Source organism: Balaenoptera ricei, chromosome 1 (genome assembly GCF_028023285.1).
Source record: "Balaenoptera ricei isolate mBalRic1 chromosome 1, mBalRic1.hap2, whole genome shotgun sequence".
In the NCBI taxonomy this organism is placed as follows: Eukaryota; Metazoa; Chordata; class Mammalia; order Artiodactyla; family Balaenopteridae; genus Balaenoptera; species Balaenoptera ricei.
Genome location: NC_082639.1, coordinates 132,308,201 through 132,333,549, shown reverse-complemented (window position 1 = coordinate 132,333,549; position 25,349 = coordinate 132,308,201). Strand labels below are relative to the sequence as shown.

The window sequence follows — 25,349 nt, the reverse complement described above, 5'->3', positions numbered from 1 at the left end:
CTATAATCTTCCTTCAAACATTGCAGTTCTTTAGAGGAGATTGGAAATATGTGATTTGAAACAATAAGATATGAATTAGAATCATCAAGGTAACATATGGGTAACAACCATTTATAAAATATTTCCATCTTTTTTTCTGAATAAAAAACCAAGTGTCATCTTGTATCTTTTTTCATTCCCTAAATAAATACAAAATGAGAAGAAAATCAATTTTATAGATATTTGTAAATCAATTGATTGAATTCTAGGGAACCTTTACCCAGATAAAATCTAGAGGACATATCAGCAACTTGGGTTATATAGACCTCTGAGTACAATATTGTAGTCCCTTATATCTGTCATCACCTCCTTTCACACTTTCCTCAAGGGAAAAAAAATATCTCTGGTCATATTCCAGTTTCTTTTGTTTGGTTGTGCTCAGCTCAAACAAATGGGGAAACACCTGTACATTTTATTTGCCTGGGACATGAAACTTAAAGGTAAATGAAGTAATATAGCTAATAGTGAGGTTTGTCTTCTGTGTTCTCAGACTTCTCTCTCTGTGTCCTTTCATCTTTTTGTACCCCGTTGCCTCCACAGCTATTCTCCACTCTAGGAGTGAAATTAAGTTCTGTTACAGACAAGGAAGCATGAAAGAAGGAAGAGAGGGTCACAGTGTGTTTGTGGTAGTGGTGGTGGAGGAACACGTACTGATGACAATAGTCTGTCCTTTGATTATTTTCTTTTCCCAATTTTTGTTCTGATTAAGGGATTTATAACCCTATGAGACTGATGAAGGGTCCTTATCAGATACTGGTCACTGAGTGGAGCCTTGAGGGATGAGGTGACTCTCCTAAGCCCGTACTTTGTGTATAGCAGAGCTTTATAGGAAAGTGACTAGGGACAAGTGGCTCAACCACAGGCTCAGAATATACCTGTGAACCCTGTCTAGCTCATCTCAGAGGAATCTTGGCTGCCTCTTAAACCTACATTACCTCTAACTATGGTCAAATCTTGAGGATAGAAAACCACAAAGACAACATATATATTAGGGGAACGTGAAAATAGTGCTCTCTTGGTAAAACAGAAAAGTGTTATTATCAACATAATAACACTAAGAAATGACATTTATTGATTCAGTTTATTGTGTGTCAGACTCAGTACTAATTGTTTTACCAGGATTCTTTCACCTAATCTTCACATAACAACTCTTTGAGATAGGTACAGTTGTTATTCCAGTTTCACAGATGAAGAAACTGAAGCACAGAGAATTTAAATAACACTCAAAAGGCCATTTATGCTAGTAAGTGGCAGAGCCACAAATTGAACCCAAGCAGTCTGCCTCCAGAGCCTGAGATTTGAACCACAGCATTTTACTGCCTCTGTTTACCACTCTACTCAACTTTTAAGCTTCTAGCACCTTGTTTTTCTCATAAAATCAAACACTGCTTGATAGCAGTTCTTGTCCAATTCAGTGAGAGTGAGTTTCAGAACTGCTATAGATCTAGTCCCCCAAACTGCTTGGGGGATAATGCAATTTGTCCCTGTCAAGATCTTTCATCCATTGGAACCTATTGCATCTGGGCACAGGTACTCTGATAAATAACTGTTTTTCTTCATTTCATCTCCCCTCTTCTCCTCTTCTACCATCGTCTCACCTCTTTCTCCATAGAGTCCCTTCTTAACTGCATTTCTTTCCGGTACTGTGCCACTAAGGAATGATGATAATAATTTATGTTTATTTGGCATTATTTCACCCTTCCTGCTGCTTCCTGGAAGGCTTAGTAGAGAGTACATGCACACAGGCTTTGTAGTCCGACCTAGGTTTGAATCTCAGATTCACGAGCTGTGTTTCCTTTTGAAGGATTCATAACCTTAATGAATGTCATTGCCTCACATCCAGATCAAAGATAATACCTACCTTTTCAGTTGTTACAAGAGTTAAATGAGAAAATACATGCTTAACATACAAGAGGAACTATCAGTTTGCTTAACTCTTTCTCTCTTCCCTTCTCTCAAAGAATTGTAGTTATAGAAAGACTGGCTATCCACGAATCTTTTGGGATAGCCTTGTAATCCTTGAGCTTCTGTTTTCTTCAGTCCTTTAGTTTTAGCACATTTTTGGAGCATGATAATCATTTTAGGTAAAGATTATGGGAAATTGGGCATATGTTCAGAGCCTTTTTTTAAATCAAGCTTTATTTTCTAGAGCAATTTAAGGTTCATAGCAAAATTGAGCAGAAAGGACATTAATTTCCCATATACTTCCTGCCTGTCCCCCCAGCCTCCCACCTTTTTTAAAATTAATTTTTATTGGAGTTTAGTTGCTTTACATAGGTTTTTAAATAGAAGATCACAGATAAAGAAGAATTAGGAAGGTACTGGAGAACTGCAAGGATCTTTCACCTTTGGCCATGAGTATGGGGAGAGAAGGAGAAAGAGAAAGCACACAAGAGCAGAATTAGAACTGGCAGTAGAATGACTCATCCTACTTTTTGAAGCTAAATATTTAGTTTTGCTGTAGAAAAAGAAAGTAATATAAATTATTGTTGAATCTGAGATGTTTCTTGCATATGTTATTCATCTACTTTTTAAAAATTATTGTAATTTTAGGACTTTTCTCTAGGCTTTCTATTCTATCACATATCCTTTATCCTGAGTTATCCTTTGGAAGTGATATAGATATATAATCATATATATATGTGTATGTAATTTGCTCTAGAAGGACCTTCCTTGTTATTCTCTTTATGGGGTACAGATCTCTTAAAGGTGAATCTTTCTTTCCTCTCACCTTACATGAATTGATGTACCACTTTAGAACATTGCATTTTAGAATCCTTTCATTGATAACCAGCAGTAAACAGACAATCCTCAAACATAGAATAGTGTCTTTTTTCATTCTTAGTTCCACACTGAATTTTAATGTCTGATTATTTACTTTGATGTTAAACAATCTTTTATATTGGATATTGATTTCTCTGTTTCTTCTACCATTTATTTAGTAAGTTGTGTGACTTGGAATCCTACTTTTCAGTGAATCCATTACATAGAGAAAATATTTTCAAATAGTATTTTGAAAAAATTAAGTAGGACTAGAACCTACCCACAGCTGAACAACATATAGAAAGAAACTGTAATAGCAGGGAAAGAGAGACTGTGCCTTCAGAATATGAGTTTGCTGTAGGAACTTACTTGAAAAGATTTTAAAATACCTCAGTCCCTGGAGAAAAACTAAATACTGTGAAGTATAATCTGACCAAACCCCTAAGGGATACTTTCCTCTCTGGAGAATAAAGTTGGAATTTTTCATTTTTAATCTACGTATCATGCAAACCTATGCAAAGATTTGTTTTCCTATGGCAAGTGTGTTTTATACTAGAATAAGTATAAATGAATGCCTTCAGCGGTGTAAAAATGTGATTTATTAAAATCTATGAGTCTTTTCTATTTAGATTGCTCTGATCCCAAGAGCAAAATACTGGGGTTGGGAACACCCAGTTAGTCTCTACTTTTCTCTTTTTTGGAGTAATTTCACAGTTTTTGCATTACGTTTTCCTCCAGATGTAGTTCCTGCATATGTTGTATTCCAAGTGGTTAAGTTAGTGAATTCATAGATTTTTAGTTAAGATGAAAATGTTTACTAGTATGTATTCATCTGATGAACATATGCTAGATTTTATTGTTTTTGTTTTATGCCAAGAATTCATTTTTACATTGATAGAAAGCCATAGGAAATAGGCTTTAGCCAAACAATTTAAAAAGATGCAAAAGTCTTGATTTTTAAAAATTCTGTTTTTAAAATGTGTTTTATTCTATCATATGTCAGTGTATTTCAGTCTTTTATACCTGATAATAATATCTTACTTGAAAGACTGTTTTACCTTATGATATAAAAATGTTTGAGAGATACTGTAATATACCTCTGGTGTATATAACTTCACCTCTGGTGAAAATTCTGGAGTCAGAGAAACCTGTGTTTAAAGCCCTAAAACACCCACTTACAAGGCTGTGTAGGAAGTATTTATTTTTCTCCAAGTGTTAAGTTCCTCATCTGAAACATAAGGATGATAAAATTTATTTGACAGATTATTTTGAAGACTCACATTGTTCTTCCTTACCATATGATATATTTTTTATTTAACATATAAGCTCCAGGAAAGCAAGAGGCTAGAGAGAGGGTCACTATATGTTTTTAAAAAACACCTGGAAACTTAAAACACTTTTGTGTCAAATCTGAAAATCTTGTAGAACTAGTAATTTCTGTCTTTGACTAAATGTGCTTATTTTTTCAGTTTTAGCCTCTGATTTTTTAAACATAACATTGTTTTTTTTTCCAGCTTTATTGAGATCTAACTGACATATAACAGTATGTAAGTTTAAGGTGATGGCTCGATATATGTATATATTGCAAAATATATAAGGTTAGATATAAGGGTAGTTAACTATAAAAGTTACCACTTTAAGATTAGTTACCACATCCATCACCTCACATAATTACTTTTTTTCTGGTTGTAAGAACTTTTAAGATTTACTCTCTTAGCAACTTTCAGATGTACTATACAGTATGTTAACTATAGTCACCAGGCTTTTTAGATATTAAAAATAGAATCAATCAGCAGGTATTTACTGAGAAACTTCCATATGCTATACTAAGCCTATAAGAATACCAAGGTATGTCCCCTAAGAATTTCTCACCACCTCATAAAGAGATAACCTAATATCTAAAAAATTTAATAAGAATATAAAATAGTATTTTTAAAAAACACGAAGTATTTTAGTAATTTTATACTATGGTAGACACAAGAATAAAGGTGCTGAATTTATCCTCCATGTCACAGTATATTTAAAATTTTCTTGATATGTTATTTATCAACTAAATTTATGTATATCCTTGATTTTGTTTTAAAACTCCAAATATCTCCAAGGATTTCTCATAGCCCAAATTTTTTAAAAATAATATTGTTTTTTGGATAAAACTTTTTAGCTAAACTTTTCTAGCTCAAGTTTTGTCACTGACTTTGAGATCATAAGTAGATCCTTAAAATATGGTCTGTCTGAAAGCATGTAGAAGGACTACATGACATATTAAAGTCCCATTTTATTTTTCAAATCTATGATATATCATTCACTTTTCTTTTTTCAGTTTCAAGGTGTACGAAACTAGAATAATCTTACCTCAGAAGTTCTGAGTCAATCCTTAGACTATGCTTATTATCTCTACCCTTTAGCATTTTATAGTCATGTATTTTTTTTCCATCTTTATTGGAGTATAATTGCTTTACAATGTTGTGTTAGTTTCTGCTGTACAAAACAGTGAATCAGCTATATGTATACATATACCCCCATATCCCCTCCCTCGTGAACCTCCCTCCCACCCTCCCTATCCCACCCCTCTAGGTCATCACAAAGCATCGAGCTGATCTCCCTGTGCTATGGAGCAGCTTCCCACTAGCCATCCGTTTTACATTTGGTAGTGTATATACGTCAGTGCTACTCTCTCACTTCGCCCCAGCTTCCCCTTCCCGCCCCTGTGTCCTCAAGTCTGTTCTCTATGTCTGCGTCTTTATTCCTGCCCTGCCACTAGGTTCATCAGTACCGTTTTTTTAGATTCCATATATGTGCTTTAGCATACGGTATTTGTTTTTCTCTTTGTGACTTACTTCACTCTGTATGACAGACTCTAGGTCCATCCACCTCACTACAAATAACTCAATTTCGTTCCTTTTTATAGCTGAGTAATATTCCATTGTATATATGTGCCACATCTTCTTTATCCATTCATCTGTCGATGGACACTTAGGTTGCTTCCACGTCCTGGCTACTGTAAATAGTGCTGCAGTGAACATTGTGGTACATGTATCTTTTTGAATGATGGTTTTCTCAGGGTATATGTCCAGTAGTGAGATTGCTGGGTCATATGGTAGTTCTATTTTTAGTTTTTTAAGGAATCTCCATACTGTTTTCCATAGTGGTTGTATCAATTTACATGCCCACCAACAGTGCGGGAGGGTTCTCTTTTCTCCCCACCCTCTCCAGCATTTATTGTTTGTAGATTTTTTTGATGATGGCCAGGCCATTCTGACTGCTGTGAGGTGATACCTCATTGTGGTTTTGATTTGCATTTCTCTAATGATTAGTGATGTTGAGCATCTTTTCATGTGTTTTTTGGCAATCTGTATGTCTTCTTTTGGACATGTATTTTTTTTTTTATTGTAGCAAATACTATTCTACTTTGTTTATTATTTGTTATTTTTCCAGTTTCTGATTCATAAAAATTAAATATACTTTTTGTTTACTATTTCTTATACATTATCACTGTCAATGAAGTGTGTTTATCACATATTTTGATGAAACAGTAAGGATGGAGGGGCCAGTGGCCAAATCTACTTTTTAGTGGGCTACTGGGAACAATTAATTCTTAGGTTTGTGGTTAATTTTTTTCAAAAGTATACCTTGTAAAATACATATAATCTCTTGGAACTTAGTGATATTTCATAGATAGTGTGCTCCAAACTTTGGAATTGAAATAGGGAGCTCAAAATATTTTCTAAATTAGGGTTATATAATGATTTTTTTGATTCAGTAGCTTAAAAGTTTTAATGCATTAATTTAAGTGTGTTATACAAAAAAAATTAATTTCTTTGTGGTCATTCCATGCCATGCATGGCATAATATAAAATCTCACCATATCCATGATTTCTTATTTGCAGGCAATGAAAACTACAAACAAATAGCAATGTGCGTTCTTTACCACATAAGCATGGATGACCGCTTTAAATCAATGTTTGCATACACTGACTGTATACCACAAGTAAGTGCTTTAAGTGTTTTCTTTAAAAGGCATTCAAAAAATATGTTTTTTGCTTTCTTCCCTTGATTTGCCAGATAGGTTTTTTCTTTAAAATTCCCCTCTTAAAAATAATATAAACTTGTTATATACAATCTGGAAAGTACAGAACATTATAAAAATGAAAGTAACTTTCTGTTATCCCAAACCCAGAGATAACCATTTAAAATTTTGGTACATTTTCTTCTACATAGTTAAAAAAATACTGTATTGAGATTATATGCCATATGTAATTTTATATTGCTTTTTTAACTTAATATATTGTTAAGTACCCTCCCATGTCACTGAACATTCTTCAAAAATTATTCGTAATAGTTGTATACTATTTTATTGCATAAGTGGACCATAATTTAAATATTGTTAAATTGTATATTTAGGTTTTTTTCCAGTTTATCACATAAAAACTGATGTAAGTAAATGTATGTAAACAAATGAAATAATGTGGAATAAATATCATAGTATGTAAAAGCTTAACCACATCTCGATTTTTTCTTTAGTTTAAATTCCTAAAAGTAGAATTACTAGGTCAAAAGGTATTTTGTGTATTTGACACAATATGGGCAAATTACCTTCTAAGAAGATGTGAGTTGATTTTTTTCCAACTGTCACTTCACTTTTAACAGCACTGGATACTATCATTTCTCTAAAAATGGAGTGTCTCTATTTCTTTTTATTTGCATTTTATTTGCATTTCTGTGAATATTGGTGAGGTTGAACATTTTTCACATGCTTATTGTTGATATTATGTTATAAATCATTCATGTCCCTTGATAATTTTTCCATTGGCATGTCAATATTTTAGGATTAATAAATAATATCTCTATATATAATAACTATTTTAATTCCTTGGCATATTACAGACGTTTCCCAACTTTGTCATTTGCCCTTTAATTTTGTTTGTGGTTGACGGTTTTAAATGCTTTGCGTTCTCTGATGGGAAAATGCTTCATCAAAATACTTTTATTTTTATAGCACTGCTCTCAAGAAAGATTTTTGCTATAACTCAGTTGCTTGATATATTTCATATGTTAGGTTTATTTGTCTTGAAGGAGTTTAGTGGTTTTTTTTTCATAGACTATAATGGTGGAGATTCTATACATGTGTAATTTTACTCTTAGGGAATTTACATTCATGGAATCACTATTGTGCCATTAATCTTCATTAAACTGAGCTCTACTAATTTGAATACTATCTGATGATTGGAACACTAGTTAGGCTGATTTTTAATATTATTTTTATAGTATGGCTTTCTAAAATAGAAAAAGCAAAATCGCAGGATGTATAATATACAATAAAAATAACACTTCTAAAAGACACTTCAGAAGAATATGTATAGTAAGTCATACTTATTAAAGTAATCCTCTTAAGACTCCTACTACATAATTCCTTATTAGCCTAATATAAGTTATTAAATGTATATTATTTGGCAAATAATTATTATGTAGTAAAAAACAGGCCATAGTTTTTATTAATTCTTATTAATCCTTCTATTCATCCCAAATTAATAAAACGGTTCTAAAAATTGAATTTGCTATTCCAGAATTTTAATACTTTATCTACACTCAATTAAAAAACTGATAAACTCTCAAGGATAATTTCTTAGGCTTTTATACCAGGGGATAAACTAATTATGCTTGTTTACAGAAAGTAGACATCCTTCAAATATGCAGCATATTTTATCTAACAAGGCAAGGCTTCTTATAGAGATAACACATGTCAGACTACAGCCGATACAAAGTGTAATCAAACTCTTTGTCAAACAAGTTTTCAATAAAAGAGTAGCCATGTCAAAGGGGGATTACAGGTGATTTACTACAGTCTCACTTCATATGTTCCAAGGGGTTTTGCTTCACAGTTTCAAAGGGTGTTCCTTTTCCAATCCCATTTAATGTCAGAACTTCATTGACTACAGGATATGAATTGGAAAGCAATGATAAAAGAATGATATTTTTGTCTAGATTGACTGTTTTTATCTAGATGAGATTTTAAAGAGAATAACATTAAATAAAAGAGAAATAAATGTAAACTAAAAAGAGATTGAAAACTTTTTTTGTTAAATATTTAATTTGGAGTTACCCTTCCCTCTATACCCTAGAATTTACAATCTCAAACATAAAATGTGAAACTTTATTTTCAATAAATAATCAGAAATAAAAGCCTGTTTAAGTTACTTTTGAAACATTATTATTATTGCAGTTGAAGACTTTGTAGAAAATTCTCCCATACCTTTTCAAGGACAACATTCATGCTTGTTTCCTTGCCAGATAATTTTCTAACATGAAACATTTCTGCAGTGGGGTTTTCAGAACATTTGTGGTCTGTATTTCATGAACAGAATCTTGCAAAATTCATTCAGTGGTCAATGTTTTGGGGTTTTAGTTTATTATATTTTGTTTTTAAAGCTCAACCCTGGTAAGAATAGTGAGAGTATGTTATCAAATTATGTTGTAAACATCCTGAAACTTTTTAGTATGAGGCCATATTTTGAGAAACCAAATGGTACTCTAGAATAGTATGTTTGTTCCTAAAGTGCTATCCAGCCTATAACTTGTACTTTATAAGGCTCAACTTTGACATATTTGGGGAAAAGTTGACATGGTTTGATTGCCACCCAGTACCAATTGTAAAAGTACATTGTAAAATAAAAGAATCATGGAAAGCAAATTTGGGATTAAATTGAAATTCCCAAGCTTCCTTCAGGAATTAAAACGATACTCCTCTCAGAAGTATTGACTCCTTGAAGTAATGTTTATAATACTAACAAAGCTTTGAACTCATTTGTGGTAGCAACTGATTAACCTACTTATTAAATAAAACCATATCTGAAGTTTGGAATATATTAGAGTTAATGTAATACTCTGTTCACTTTGAAATTATGCACATTAATTTTTGTTTAGTAAATATTGTCAAGTATTACAAATGAATTTTTCAAATGAGCAGCCTAAAATAACTTTGAAAGTAAGAAAGCAGTGGTTCAATTGTCATTCATATTCATTTCAGTGATCAAAAAAGATGTGGGATATGGTCATATTCTTTAATTCCATTAGATACATATGTAAAGGAACTTTATAAACTGTGAAACACTGTACAAAAATAAGGTGCCATTAGTAAATGCTTCTCATTATTTTGGAACCACTCAGAGTCCAATTTAAATACTCCCTTTCTTATATGTGTTACATAGGATAAACCTATACTTTCTAAAATTTCTTCATCAGAATTTTATTAGTCCAAATAAACAATGTGTTAACATTGGGCTCATGGAATAGCATTTCATAAATTAGATTAACCTTAAGAGGTTGTATCTAGTGCATGATCATGGTCTTTTGGGGGAAAAATGATTACTGATTTCTCATTCTTAAAGAGCTGGGCTTTGGTGGAAATAGACTGTGAGTTGCTCTAACATAAGCCTATAATTAGAGCTCACTTTTGTAAATTATATAATATTCAGAGTAGATGTTATAAAGTCAACATGCCTCATAGTCTCTCCCAATATTATGTTGCTTTGCTTCTTTTGTACTTTATTGCCTCTAATTATCCAATATAGTCTCATATTTTCCCTCTATTATGCCACTATTTTGTAAAACTTGAGGGTCAGGGCAAGTCTTTCTTTATGTATGATCTTAATGGTCTCAGTGGGTGAATTGTTCCAGGTAAGCATACTTGGGGATACCAGGAGTTAATGGTTGTATTCTAATAATAGTTAAGAGTACACATTAACAGTTCATTGTTATTTAGACCTCTAAGATGCATGTTTTGTTTAAATAGGTGCAAATGCCATCCAGATGCTTATAAAAGTATTTATTGGTAATAGAATGGCCAAAGTACATGTTTAGGTAATGATGTCATGGTGTTATTTAACATTTTACCTAGAACAGTGCGCAAGAATCTTCATAGTAATCCACACGTTTTCTACCACAGTTGTCCTATTTGGCCCCTCTTTGATCTACACGCTTCTTTTGAGCTGAATGCTGGTAAACGTCCTTTCTGACAGCCCCCTTTGCTCCTGCCTGCCATTATCTGCTGAAGTTCAGAAACCAGAGCATCACTTCAAACAGCAGAGTTAGGGAGTAGCCAGTCAGAAGAGATTCCTGAGGCATGCAAAGTTCTGCCATAATCATTCAAAGATGTTTGGGTAGGGGGTTGGGGGTGGCAGAGGTGTATGTGAATACAGAGAGCTGTAGGGGTTGGCCTCTGGTCACTGGTAAATAAGTGAAGTCAGGTGCCAGAGAGTCTAGACACAGTGATTTCAGTCCTGGGTCTTTGGTATCTGATACTCAATATGGGACTTGTCTGATTGAACACTATTGCCTCTTCATTGCACAGGCTGAAGCCTTTTAGTGCCTTCCTGTTAAATTAGTAAAAGATGACAATGGACATAGTTAAAACAGAACAAATCTAGTTTTAGTATTTCCTAGTTGTCAGCAATTACACTTACATCTGAAGTGCTATGGGTAGCAGTCAAAGACAGTGTTGCACGTAGAGCTTGAACTAAACTATTATTTTAAAATGTGAACACTTTAAAATTGAAATGTTTCTCTTTCTTATTATGAAAAACTAATTCTATATCATGATGTATTTCATTCACACTTAGTCCTGATTTCTCTTGATTTGGGGATGTAGGTGTTGGATAAGGTTTTAAACCGTGCATTATTTTTTAAAAAGCTAGCTCCTGAATATTTCACCACAGGACTTAACGTGGAAATTACAAAAACAAGGCAAAACAAAAACCCTCAGCTTCTAACAAATCACCCTGTAACACCGTTCTTAAGGGCAAATTTCATACTACAAGGTTAATTTCAAGTAAACAGCGACAGATATTTTGCCTTGCTAAACATTGCATTGATGTAACAAACAGACTTTTGTTATTTTAAAAAAGCTTCTTGTATTAGGAGAAGTTTGGAAGAAATCTATAGTGGGTTTTTAATTAGAGTATGAAAAACATACTGTATATATTTACATTTTTAGAGGATTGTCACCTACATTTTTATTAATTTGTAATTTAGTTGGCAGTTAATAGGTAGCAAAATCTGTTAAAAGTATATCCAATAAATTAAGATTATTTTATCTTTGCCATAGAATTTTTTTGTTCTGCAACATTATTAAGTGTTAGTGATTAAAGATTCCACTAGCAGCAACATTTGTGTTAAAGAAGTGCTCTCTGGGAAAAGGCATGATACATGCCAACCATTCACCAGCTATAGTGTTTTTGTAGTTCTCAGCAAATAGTGAATTATATATATATACATATAGTTTTGTTAGAATTATATCTAAGTATTTTTGGGAGCAATTGTAAGTGGATTTGCTTTTTAAATTTTGGTTTCCAGGTGTTCATTGCTAGCATACAGAAATAAGATTAATTTTTGTGTGTTCACCATGTATCCTTTTTGAAACTTAGAAGTTATTTGGAACTAACATAGAGAATAACCAAAACAAGATTTAACAAAATAGGGTCTAACCAGTCAACAAAGGCATGTTGATCTAAAAAGGTATCCGCTGAGATAAAACATAAGAAATTTTTAGGTTATAAATTTAGGATTGACTTCCATATGTTGTTAGCAATTTGACTAAGAGAAAAATATATTTATATAATATGCACTAAGTTAATATGCTATTTACCAATAATAGTAGACAGGCTTCTTAAAAGTATAGCTTAAGGTTTGTTCATTTCTCCTTTATTACATAGCAACTATCTCTCATCATGACAAATCTAGATTACTGCTAAATGGCGTAAGTGGCCTGCCTTTTTCTTCCTACTCTTCTGTCTGCTGCTTCTCAGATCCATCTTCCCTTTCTCTCTCTCTTTTTTTTAAATAAATTTATTGATTAATTGATTGATTTTTGGCTGGGTTGGGTCTTTGTTGCTGCACATGGGCTTTCTCTAGTTGCAGCAAGCGGGGACTACTCTTTGTTGCAGTGTGTGGGCCTCTCATTGCAGTGGCTTCTCTTGTTGCGGAACAGGGGTTCTAGGCACGTGGGCTTCCGTAGTTGTGGCGCGCGGGCTCAGTAGTTGTGGCTTGTGGGCTCTAGAGCACAGGCTCAGTAGTTGTGGTGCACGGGCTTAGTTGCTCCGCGGCATGTGGGATCTTCCCGGACCAGGGCTCGAACCCGTGTCCCCTGCATTGGCAGATGGATCCTTAACCACTGCGCCACCAGGGAAGTCCCTTCCCTTTCTCTTATCATTAAGTAGAGTTCGTTTCTTATTTTATACACACTCCCAAATGATTGGGTCCAGCTTTACAGGTTCGGTTATCAACCATAAATGACAATTCCTAAAATTATACCTTCAGTCCAAACATGTCCTCTAAACTTGTGTTTATAACTTTTACTGACTATCTGCACCAGACTGTCACATAGGCAGCTTAAATTCAGCATGTCCAAAACCAAAATTACTGTCTTCCCTTTAAAGTTTTTTCCTACTTTGGTTTCTGTCTTTTGGTAAATGTTAGCACCACCATCCATGTTGTTGTTTAGGGCAGAAACCTGTGAGTCATCTTTGACCCTTCCTCTCCCTTAACCCCAACATCTAGTCAGTTATTAAATCCCAGTTTGATTCTCTTTCCTAAATATATCTCTGAGCCATCCTTTTTATCTCTATCCCCACTGCTCTACCTAGTCCAGGCAACCATCATCATACCTCGACTTTTCCACTAGCCCCTTAGATGGTTTTGCCACATTTTCTTACCGTTTCAATCTATTTTCTACATTGACCAGATCTTTTCGAAACGTAAATCTTATCCTTACACTTTCCTTATTTGGAAGCCTTTAATGTCTTCCCATTTACCTTAGGATGAAGCCCAAAATCCTTAACGTGTACTTCAGAATCCTGCGTGATCTGGCTTTCACCTTATCTCTTAACAGTATTTCCCTCACTCCAACCATGCTTGGCCTTCTCTTAATTCTTCAGAAGAATGACTTTTTTTCCTGCCTTGTAACCTTTGCACAAGCTATTTTCATTGCTCAGAATGGTCTACTTCCACACAACATTTTAAATTCCTTAAATGAAAAGGCTTTATCTAATATACCTCTTATATTCTCCAGTGTACTTGGAAGTTCATATTGAATGCTGAGCATCTAATAGTTCATTAAGCATTCCGTTATTCAACAGTAAAAGCCTACCACTTCTATGTTGAAAATGTAATTGTATTATATTATTTCCAACATACAATCTAAGGTAACATACTGTGATAAAATAGTGCCTGTGGTTTTTTGTGTGTTTGGGGGTTTTTTGAGTAAAATATGTTTTGTGCTTCTTGCTAGTTAATGAAGATGCTCTTTGAATGTTCGGATGAACGAATTGACTTGGAACTCATTTCTTTCTGCATTAATCTAGCTGCTAACAAAAGGAACGTACAGCTTATCTGTGAAGGTTAGTGCCTTTGAGCTTCATAGATAACCTCTATCATATGCTATTGGCATATGATGGAAAATAGATAATAAGGAATTAAGAAATATAGTAAATATGTAAATCCTATTTTTAAATAGTTTTAAAAATTATAGCTATAATCCTTAAATGTCAGACTCAGAATATTCTTACATCATGAGTAGAAACGCTTACCCTTTAGTAACATTTTATAAAACCATTTGGTCAGTTACCCTTAATTGAAATTTGATTTTTAAAAATATTTTCTAGATGAAATAAAACTTTTTATTTGCAAAGCAATCTGTTACAGTGTAAGATGTTGCAATACAAATGTATTAGCTATTTGTTTCTATAGTACCTTCATAAAATGATTCATCATACGTTATGATATTTCAGAGTTTGCTCAATAGTTTTTTCATATTTGAGAAGTATACATGTTCATTATAAAAAGTACAAATGAGCAAACAGGAAAAAATTAAAAATTTTACTCCCACTATCCAGAGATAATCATAGGTAAAACTTTGGTACAATGCTTCTGCGTATTTTTAAATTAAAATGGGATCCTCTCTATATATGGTGACATGTTTTTTGAAGTTAATATCTGAATATCATTCCATATGATTAAATACTTTAATAAAACATAATTGCCAGTAGCTGCAAAATAATCCATTAGAGGATTTTCCATAGTTTAATCTGCTAGTTTGTTGCCACTTCTTTTCTGTTACAAGCAATGCTACAGTAATTTTCCTTTCTCTGAATCTTTCATGTTTCCATTTTTATATTCTTAGGATGAATTCCTAGAAGTACAATTTTTATGGGTCAAAAAGTATTTACATTTTAAAACTTTGTGGTACATATTTCATATACATACTGTGCTTCCATTTATGTGAAATTCTAGAAGAGGCAAAACTAATCTGTGTTTAAAAATAAAAAATAAGAAAAAGGGGAAGAGGAGGAAGAGGAAAAGGAGGAGAAAAGAAGAAAAGTAATTGTATTGGGGGACTAAGATTGACTAAGCACAAGGGAACTTTCTGCATTGAATGGAAATATTCTGTATCTTGATATGGGTACGAATTACACAGGGGCATACATTTATTAAAATTAATTGTACACTTAATATTTACGTATTTTCTGTGTGTAAATTGGGGTTTTTTGAGAACCGAAAATTTTAAAAATCATTAAATTTAAATGAACCTTTATTGGGGGAGTTTTTCTGTTTTTGTTATCAGGAAATGGGCTGAAGATGCTCATGAAGAGGGCTCTGAAGTTCAAGGATCCATTGCTGATGAAAATGATTAGGAACATTTCCCAGCATGATGGACCAACTAAAAATTTATTTATTGTAAGTGTAGTTTTTGGCTTTCTGTGTATTAAAATAGCCTGAGAATTAAAGCTTTAAAGTGCTGTGTCTGGAAATATAACTCTTCCTTAGCTCTTGTCAAATATTAATTCATGACCCAAGTTGGTTTTTCTTCAACTTCCTTGTAAGTTTAGCTCCTAGAAATCTCAACCTAAGTTTTAATGTTGTTTTTGTTTTACGATCCCTATCCCTAACCTTTTCATCCTCACTCCAGTTTGCTTGCCTTAAACCAGTTCACCATAGTCTCCCTTAGCTACTTAGCTCAAGGTTATTAAAACAAGAGAATCACATTTGATACTTTTTCTTCCTATGGGTTAAATTATTAGATTAGTTCTTCTGCAGAAATCATATTTTAAATTTGTTTTAAAATTCTATTTTATTCAGGATTATGTTGGGGACCTTGCAGCTCAAATCTCTAATGATGAAGAGGAGGAGTTTGTGATTGAATGTTTAGGAACTCTTGCAAATTTGACCATTCCAGACTTAGACTGGGAATTGGTTCTTAAGGAGTATAAGCTGGTTCCGTACCTCAAGGATAAACTCAAACCAGGTCTGTGCTAAATATTTCACTTCTGCGTAATCGTTAAGTTATTTCTTTCTGTTGTGGATAAGGCTGCTAGAACAGTATTTTGTGACCATTATTGTACTACGTAACACATTTTCTTCCCACACCTCTAGTTCTAGCCCTAGTTCTAGTTTCTTTCTCTCAGAAAGGCAGTCACTAGTTCTCCTCGTATATGTATGTACTCTCTTCCCTAACAGTATGTTTTTTTAATATTAGTTTCCCTTTCCTATCCTGCCTTCTTATTTTTTTATCCTGCCTTTTTAAAATTACTAGATACCATCCCGCTCTACACGAGTTCACATGCGCACACTAAGTTCTTTGAGGCATTCAAATGACTCTTCTATTTTCTGTGTTTACATTGTCATTCATTTGTATTTGCAAAGACTTATCTCCACCTCTCTACTGCCCCACCACCACGAACTGTCATCATGGAATGGAATTCCGCGAACATGGAATTTTGGAAAAAGGACACATTTATAAGCGTGTTAATGATTCATAAGAACTGATTTAATAGCTTTTAGTATCTTTTCTGTGAATTAGAATTTTGGCAATATGAAAGGATTTGTATCAGGACATTTCAATGAAAACTTTCTGTGATTTGACTTTACTAGGTGCTGCAGAAGATGACCTTGTTTTAGAAGTGGTTATAATGATTGGAACTGTGTCTATGGATGACTCTTGTGCTGCATTGCTAGCCAAATCTGGGATAATCCCTGCACTCATTGAGTTGCTAAATGGTAAATTATAATTTATCTTAATTTATTTTTATGCTAGTATATAAACAAGTTATGAGTTTAGATTTTTAAATGTGGAATCTACAATCATGAAATATTATTTATCTTGTTGCGTTACTCATCTTACAGCAACTTAAATTATATAGTTAGGAAAATGAATTAAATATACTTTTACTGGGATTAGGTAGCATAGTATCAAATAGCTTTAGGTTGCAAAGTTAAGAATGTTGCTATAAAGTGATTCAGGACCAATTTCACAGACACTACCCTCCTCTTATCAGCCTTGAACAACTAATATTCTACCATTTCTTCTTTATGTTGAGCTTTGTTTTGGTTGAATTGGATCTTCTATCTTGCACAAACCCTTTTTTTTAATATCTTGATTTCTAATCAGAAAAGTTTATTTGGAAGCTAATTCTAATCACCATATTCCCTCCTAGATCCATATATAGTATTGTCCTCTAAACTTTCTGCAGTGAAGAAAATGTTCTCTATTTGCACTGTCCAACACATGTGGCTATTGAATATTTGAAATGTGGCTGTTGGGACTGAGAACCTGGAGTTTAAATTAAATTTAATTAAAATTAACTAACCACATTGGCTATGGTTACAATACTGGATAGTGGAGGCCTAGATAGTCTTCCCCTTACCTTTGTTTTGCTCTTAAGGGCCAAGGTTTCGTTTTCCATATTGCATACAAAATTTGTCTGACTCTAATAGTATTTTATTAGGGCCAAGTTCTCTAGGACCTTGTGTTAGTCTGCTCAGGTCGCCATAACAAAATACCACAGACTTGGTGGCTTAAACAACAGAAATGTATTTTCTCATAGTTCTAGAGGCTGGGACGTCTATCAGGGTGCCAGCCAATTTGATTCCTGGTGAGGTCTTTCTTTCTGGGTTGCATAAGGCCACCTTCTTGTTGTGTCCTAACATCCTCATGTGGCAGGCGGGCAGAGGAAGTGGGGGAGAGGGAGAGAGAGAAAGCACGAGCACACACAAGTGCTTGGGTATCCCTTCTTATAAGGTTACTAATCTTGTGGGATCAGGACTCCACCCTTATGACCTCATTTAACCTTACTTATTTCCTTATGGCCCTATCTCCGAATATAGTCACATTTGGGATTAGGGCTTCAGCATATGAATTTTGGAGGGATGCAATTTGCCCATAGCAGATATACATTAAAAGTAGCTAATTAGTATAGAAGTTAAATATACTAATATGGAAAGCTTAAAAAGACCCTCTAATCTCAGTCTTTCCTGTACCAGGTATAATACGTAAAGAAAAATACACAAGTTGTAAGTATGTATAGCACAATGAATTTTCAAAATGAGCGCTCTCATGTTATTCCCACTCATATGAGGAAATGAAACATTACCAGCACCCTAGAAGTCCCTCTCCTGCCACCTCCCAGTCATTACCACCTTTGCCAGAGTGGTTTCCATTTTTCTTTTTATCACCCATAGATGAATTTTGCTTGGTTTTCAGCTTTTTAGAAATAGAGTCTTGTTTCTTTTTCCCTATAAATGTGAGGTTTGTCTATGTTTTGTACAGAACTATGTTTATTTTTGTTGCTGTATAAATAAATATACCACTATTTTTCCTTTCTACTGTTGATTGATAGTAGGGTGGTTGTTTTTGTTTGTTTTCTTTTCTAATCTATTTATTTATTTTTCATTGGAGTAAAATTGATTTACAATGTTGTGTTAGTTTCTGCCGTACAATGAAGTGAATCAGCTCTATGTATACCTATATCGCCTCCCTCTTAGACCTCCCTCCCCACCTACCCCCGCATCTAGGTCATCACAGAGCACCAGGCTGAGCTCCCTGTGCTATACAGCAGGTTCCCACTAGCTATCTGTTTTACACATGGTAGTGTATTTATGTCAAACCTAATCACCCAATTCATCCCATCCTCCCCTTACCCCCGTGTCCACATGTCCGTTCTCTATGTCTGTGTCTCTATTCCTGCCCTACAAATAGGTTCATCTGTACCATTTTTCTAGATTCCATATATATGTGTTAGCATACGGGATTTGTTTTTCTCTTTCTGGCTTACTTCACCCTGTATGACAGACTCTAGGTCCATCCACGTCTCTACAAATGACCCAATTCCATTCCTTTTTATGGCTGAGTAATATTCCATTGTATATATGTACCACATCTTCTTTATCCATTCATCTGTCAATGGACACTTAGGTTGTTTCCATGCCCTGGCTATTGTAAATAGTGTTGCAGTGAACATTGGGGTACATGTGTCCTTTTGAATTATGGTTTTCTCAGGGCATATGCCCAGTAGTGGGATTGCTGGGTCATATGGTAGTTGTATTTTTAGTTTTTTAAGGAACCTCCATACTGTTCTCCGTAGTGGCTGTATCAATTTACATTCCCACCAACAGTGCAAAAGGGTTCCCTTTTTTCCACACCCTCTCCAGCATTTATTGTTTGTAGATTTTTTGATGATGGCCATTCTGACTGGTGTGAGGTGATACCTCATTGTAGTTTTGATTTGCATTCTTCTAATAATTAGTGATGTTGAGCATCTTTTCATGTGCCTCTTGGCCTTCTGTATGTCTTCTTTGGGGAAATGTCTGTTTAGGTCTTCCACCCATTTTTTAATTGGGTTGTTTGTTTTTTTGATATTGAGCTCCATGAGCTGTTTCTATATTTTGGAGATTAATCCTTTGCCGTTGCTTCATCTGCAACTATTTTCTCCCATTCTGAGGGTTGTCTTTTCATCTTGTTTATGGTTTCCTTTGCTGTGCAAAAGCTTGTAAGGTTAATTAGGTCCCATATATTTATTTTTGTTTTTATTTTCATTACTCTAGGAGGTGAGTCAAAAACGATCTTGCTGTGGTTTATGTCAAAGAGTGTTTTTCCTATGTTTTCCTCTAAGAGTTTTATAGTGTCTGGTCTTACATTTAGGTCTTTAATCCATTTGGAGTTTATTTTTGTGTGTGGTGTTAGGTAGTGTTCTAAATTCATTCTTTTGCATGTAGTTGTCCAGTTTTCCCAGCACCACTTATTGAAGAGGCTGTCTTTCCTCCATTTTATGTTCTTGCCTCCTTTGTCATAGGTTAGGTGACCATATGTGCATGGGTTTATCTCTGGGCTCTCTGTCCTGTACCATTGATCTATATTTCTGTTTTTGTGCCAGTACCATACTGTCTTGATTACTGTGGCTTTGTAGTATAATTTGAAGTCAGGTAGCCTGATTCCTCCAGCTCCATTTTTCTTTCTCAAGATTGCTTTGGCTATTTGGGGTCTTTTGAGTTTCCGTACAAATTGTAAAATTTTTTGTTCTAATTCTGTGAAGAATGCCATTGGTAGTTTGATAGGGATTGCCTTGAATCTGTAGATTGCTTTGGGTAGTATAGGCATTTTCACAGTATTGATTCTTCCCATCCAAGAACATGGTATATTTCTCCATCTGCTTATGTCATGTTTGATTTCTTTCATAGTGTTTTATAGTTTTCTAACTACAAGTCTTTTGCCTCCTTAGGTAGGTTTATTCCTAGGCATTTTATTCTTTTTGTTGTGATGGTAAATGGGATTGTTTCCTTGATTTCTCATTCTGATTTTTCGTTGTTAGTGTATAGGAATGCCAGAGAGTTCTGTGCATTAATTTTTTATCCTGCAACCTTACCAAATTCATTGATCAGTTCTAGCAGTTTTCTGGTGGCATCTTTAGGATTTTCTATGTATAGTATCATGTCATCGGCAAACGGTGACAGTTTTACTTCTTCTTTTCCAATTTGTGTTCCTTTTATTTCTTTTTCTTCTCTGATTACCGTGGCTAGGACTTCCAAAACTATGTTGAATACGAGTGGCAAGAGTCGACATCCTTGTCTTGTTCCTGATCTTAGTGGAAATACTTTTAGTTTTTCACCATTGAGAATGATGTTTGCTGTGGGTTTGTCATATATGGCCTTTATTATGTTGAGGTAGGTTCCTTCTGTGCCCATTTTCTGGAGAGTTTTTATCATAAATGGGTGTTGAATTTTGTCAAAAGCTTTTTCTGCATCTATTGACATGATCATATGGTTTTTATTCCTTAATTTGTTAATATGGTGTATCACATTGATTGATTTGCACATATTGAAGAATCCTTGCAGCCCTGGGATAAATCCCACTTGATCATGGTGTATGAACCTTTTAATGTGTTGTTGGATTCTGTTTGCTAGTATTTTGTTGAGGGTTTTTGCATCTGTGTTCATCAGTGATATCAGTCTGTAATTTTCTTTTTTTGTGATATCTTTGTCTGGTTTTAGTATCAGGTTGGTGGTGGCTTCGTTGAATGAATTTGGGAGTTCCTCCCTCTGCAATTTTTGGAAGAGTTTGAGAAGGATTGGTGTTAACTCTTCTCTAAATGTGTGATAGAATTTGCCTGTGAAGCCATCTCGTCCTGGACTTTTGTTTGTTGGAAGATTTTTAATTATAGTTTCAATTTCATTACTTGTGATAGGTCTGGTTATATTTTCTAATTCTTCCTGGTTCAGTCCTGGAAAATTGTACCTTTCCAAGAATTTGTCCATATCTTTGTGGTTGTCCATTTTATTGGCATAGAGTTGTTTGTAATAGTCTCTTATAATCCTTTGTATTTCTGTGGTGTCGGTTGTGATTTCTCCTTTTTCATTTCTAATTTTACAGATTTGCATCCTCTCTCTTTTTTTCTTGGTGAGTCTGGCTAAAGTTTATCAATTTTGTTTATCTTCTCAAAGAACCAACTTATAGTTTTATTGATCTTTGCTCTTGTTTTCTTCATTTCTATTTCATTTATTTCTGCTCTGATCTTTATGATTTCTTTCCTTCTACTGACTTTGGGTTTTCTTTGTTCTTCTTTCTCTTGTTGCTTTAGGTGTAAGGTTAGATTGTTTATTTGAGGTTTTTCTTGTTTCTTGAGGTGAGATTAAATTTGCTATAAACTTCCATCTTAGAACTGCTTTTGCTGCATCCCATAGGTTTTGGGTCGTCGTGTTTTCGTTGTCATTGTTTCTATGTATTTTTTTATTTCTTCTTTGATTTCTTCAGTGATCTCTTGTTTATTTAGTAGTGCACTGTTTAGCCTCCATGTATTTGTGTTTTTTACAGTTTTTTCCTGTAATTGATGGGCTATTATTATAAGTAATGCTCCTATGAGCATTCTTAAGCATTTCAATTAGTGAACATATTTACTCATTTCTGTTAGACACATACTTAGGAGCAGAACAGAGTACGCATATATTTGGCTTTAGAAATAATGCCAACTACTTTGTTTTCCAAAGTAGTTGTGCCAATTTGCAGTCCCACCAGCAATGTACAAAAGTTCCAGTTATTCTACATCACCAACATATTTTGGCATCCAGCCTCTTTAATTATAGCCTTCATAGTGGTATCTCATTGTGGTTTTAATTTGCATCTCCCTAATAATTAATGAAATTGAGTACCTATTTGTATTTATTGGTTATTGGATATGGCTAATAAAGTGAAGTGCCTATTTAAGTCTTTTGCCCATTTTTCTCTTCTAAATCTTTAAAAGTTTGATTTGTAAATTCTTTAACATAGTGCATTTTAATGGTCATCTAGAGATAGTGCCTCCATATTTGAAGTATGTCTACAAATAGTGTATATGTATTTGTTTTGGTGCACCCTTCACACAGCCAGGAGTTTTCGGATTAGAAATTATTAAAAGACCAGGTAGTTGGGAGGTGAAAGTAAAGATAATGTAGTTGGCAGAATGAGAATGAGGATTTTGTGGTGAGCTGGAGAAAGTTGAAACAAAATGATCTGGGTCCTTGAATTGCTGTCCCATTTTGATTATGACTGAGAGATAATAACAGAGCCAGCTCAGTGTTTTACTATATTTTGATGTTCTCTGACATGTGGTTATCACAGGCAGAGGCTGTATACTACTGTTTTTATGAAATATATGGATTTTCAAGATTAAAATCCTTGGGGTTAAGTGAGGGAACACTATATACCAAGAGAGAAATTAATAAAATTTTAACCCAAGTAGTCTAAGAGACTGGTACTTTGACAAGTTAGTGAGGAAAATTATTTGGAACAGTTGGACTTTGAGGGGACCACAATTTATTCCACACAGCTGGTTGGATGCTCTGTTGACCTGTAAATCTTTGTCTAACAGATAGCACTGATCTGTTGCCAAGAGTTGTTAGCAGACTATTAGTAAATCAAATTTCATAACCAGTATCTAAAAATTGGATTTCTATAAGTATTTGCTTTTGCCATTACATTTATTAATCAGTGGTCATCCACTATTCTGTTAGTCTTCTTTTCATGATAATAAACATTTCTTAATTAGTTTGTATGATTATGTAACATTCCTTTTTACTAGTATAATTGATTGGAACTAAAATTACTTTATTACTTCATACCAATAAGTAAAGTTTAATTTTGTTAACATTATTCAACAAAGAAAAAACCTGTTTATAACAGTCTAATTTCTACCAAAAACTTAGAAGATGTGATTTTTTAAGAACCATTTTTCTCATGTGAGGTCAACATTATAGAGACAAAATAAAACCAGGTTTATGTTACAAATTAGAATTATTTGAAGAACTTTTTTATGAGGCACCAAAAAAAAAAGAAGTCCCCACAAGTGGTGGTAAGTGTTGCCATGTCACATTGGGGACTTAGACGTTAACTTAATCAATTTCTTTATACTTGGTGGCAAAAAATAGCAAAAATTACAGAAAAGCACCATTACTATTCTCTTAAACATGTCTTGTTTCTCAGTTCTTCCTAGATACAACCTTTCGAGATGAACAGTCTCAAGTAGTGTGGTTTGGACTCAGAGATGATATAATTTCTCTCTTTACACTCTTATTTTTTATTTTTGTATTTCAAAGTAATTTAACCTATTTAGTTTGACCACAACCAAATTTACTAAAACTTCTGAAAATATATTATTATGAAATTTTTTGACTGATCACCATCATGTAATTTAGAAAAAACACCTAAGATGTAAATGATACATGCCACCCATATATTATAAATAATTTAAACTAATTGTCCTTTACCTGTCTCCTTGTCACCGTTAGTTTTTCTCATTCTTCATTTTTCCCCTCAATGTTTTTCAATTTTGTATATAATATAGTATTCTTTTATTTGAAGTTTTCTGTTTCTTTTCAGCTCAACAAGAAGATGATGAATTTGTGTGTCAGATAATTTATGTCTTCTACCAAATGGTTTTCCACCAAGCCACAAGAGATGTCATAATCAAGGAAACACGTATCCTTCAATGTTTACCATAGATAATGACACTTCACATATTAAGAAAAGATGCATTTTTAGGTATTTTTTCTTGCAAGTGTTCAAATATTGTAGAAAATATCAAGTTTTGAAATAAATTTAGAGGGCAAGCTATTCTTCATAGAAGCTATTTACCCCAAATCAGTATATAGGTAAGATACATTGGAGAACAGTTTTATTAACTTGTCAGGTTTCCTAAAAAACCTAACAAATATCTCATAACTTCCTTCTCTATTAACATAACTTAAATGTCACAGGTTCCTAGGACTATCCTTAGTCCTCTTTTAATCTTACCTTATTCACTATACATGGGAAAACACATCTTCTATTCCCATGACTTCAGCTCCTATGCTACTTATATGCTAACAAGTATGTGATATCTTCGAAACCTCTTTCTTGAGTCCCAGGCATTTGTTGCTAACTGCCACCTGGATGTCTTCCACCTACCTAAGGGGGCATAGTATGGCCTATAAAGCATTATAATTAAATAATATAATATAATATAATTAAATAGCCCTAATTTTAAATGCACTTACTAGCTACAGGACATTGGATAATGTCCATACTTAATTTCCTTGAGCATACAATCTTGCATCTATAAAATGGCCATAATATTATTAAAATAAAAAGACCTCCTATAGGATAGCTGTCAGTACTAGTGGATTTAATAGTAATAGTTCCCAACACAGAGAGATACTCAGAAATTGGTATTTTATCACTATTGCATCCAAAAGGGTATTTGATATTGCTAACATCTACCTCTCAAAAAGTCTACCTTCTGTATTCATGGTCGATAATAAATGTCATCCACCCAGTCCCTTAGTTGAAAATGTTGTGTCTGCTGTCTCTTTTACTACATAATTAATCATTCGTTTATTCTGCAAACATTTATCAAGTTCTGGCCATCTAACAGATACTGTTTTAAGTGCCAGACATATAAAAGTGTCAGTCCCTGTACTCAAGGAGTTTATAGTCTAATTGGAAGGCTACACAAGTAAATCAACATAAAATTAAAATCCAGTGTAATCAATGTCATAAAGGTATGTACATCAGGCACAGGAGAGGATATATATAAACCAAGTCTTGGAATGTCATGAAAGGCTAGCAGTGGATGTATCTAAGCTGAATCTTTGTGATTTTTGTTTTTTTTTAATTGTGGTGGTCTGCTTATTTGTGTACAAAAAAAGAAAAAAAAAGCTGCTTTCAAATACTGCATAAAATCGTTCATTACCCATATGAAAAATCTAAATTGTTT

The 25,349-nt window shown here is 33.8% G+C and overlaps 1 protein-coding gene across 4 annotated transcripts in view; it reads left to right on the top strand.

The window, feature by feature from the left end:
* Positions 1-25,349, top strand: part of KIFAP3 (kinesin associated protein 3) — a 168,954-nt gene that overhangs the window by 90,565 nt on the left and 53,040 nt on the right. For all 4 annotated transcript variants that reach the window (XR_009505374.1, XM_059936022.1, XM_059935996.1 and 1 more), the window contains 6 exons: positions 6,690-6,790; positions 14,084-14,192; positions 15,416-15,528; positions 15,931-16,096; positions 16,723-16,848; positions 23,975-24,073. Coding sequence is in view for 3 of the 4 variants with exons in the window: in XM_059936022.1 (XP_059792005.1) it covers positions 6,690-6,790; positions 14,084-14,192; positions 15,416-15,528; positions 15,931-16,096; positions 16,723-16,848; positions 23,975-24,073 (714 nt within the window). In the remaining variant the exon portion in view is untranslated. The remainder of the gene's footprint in view (positions 1-6,689; positions 6,791-14,083; positions 14,193-15,415; positions 15,529-15,930; positions 16,097-16,722; positions 16,849-23,974; positions 24,074-25,349) is intronic.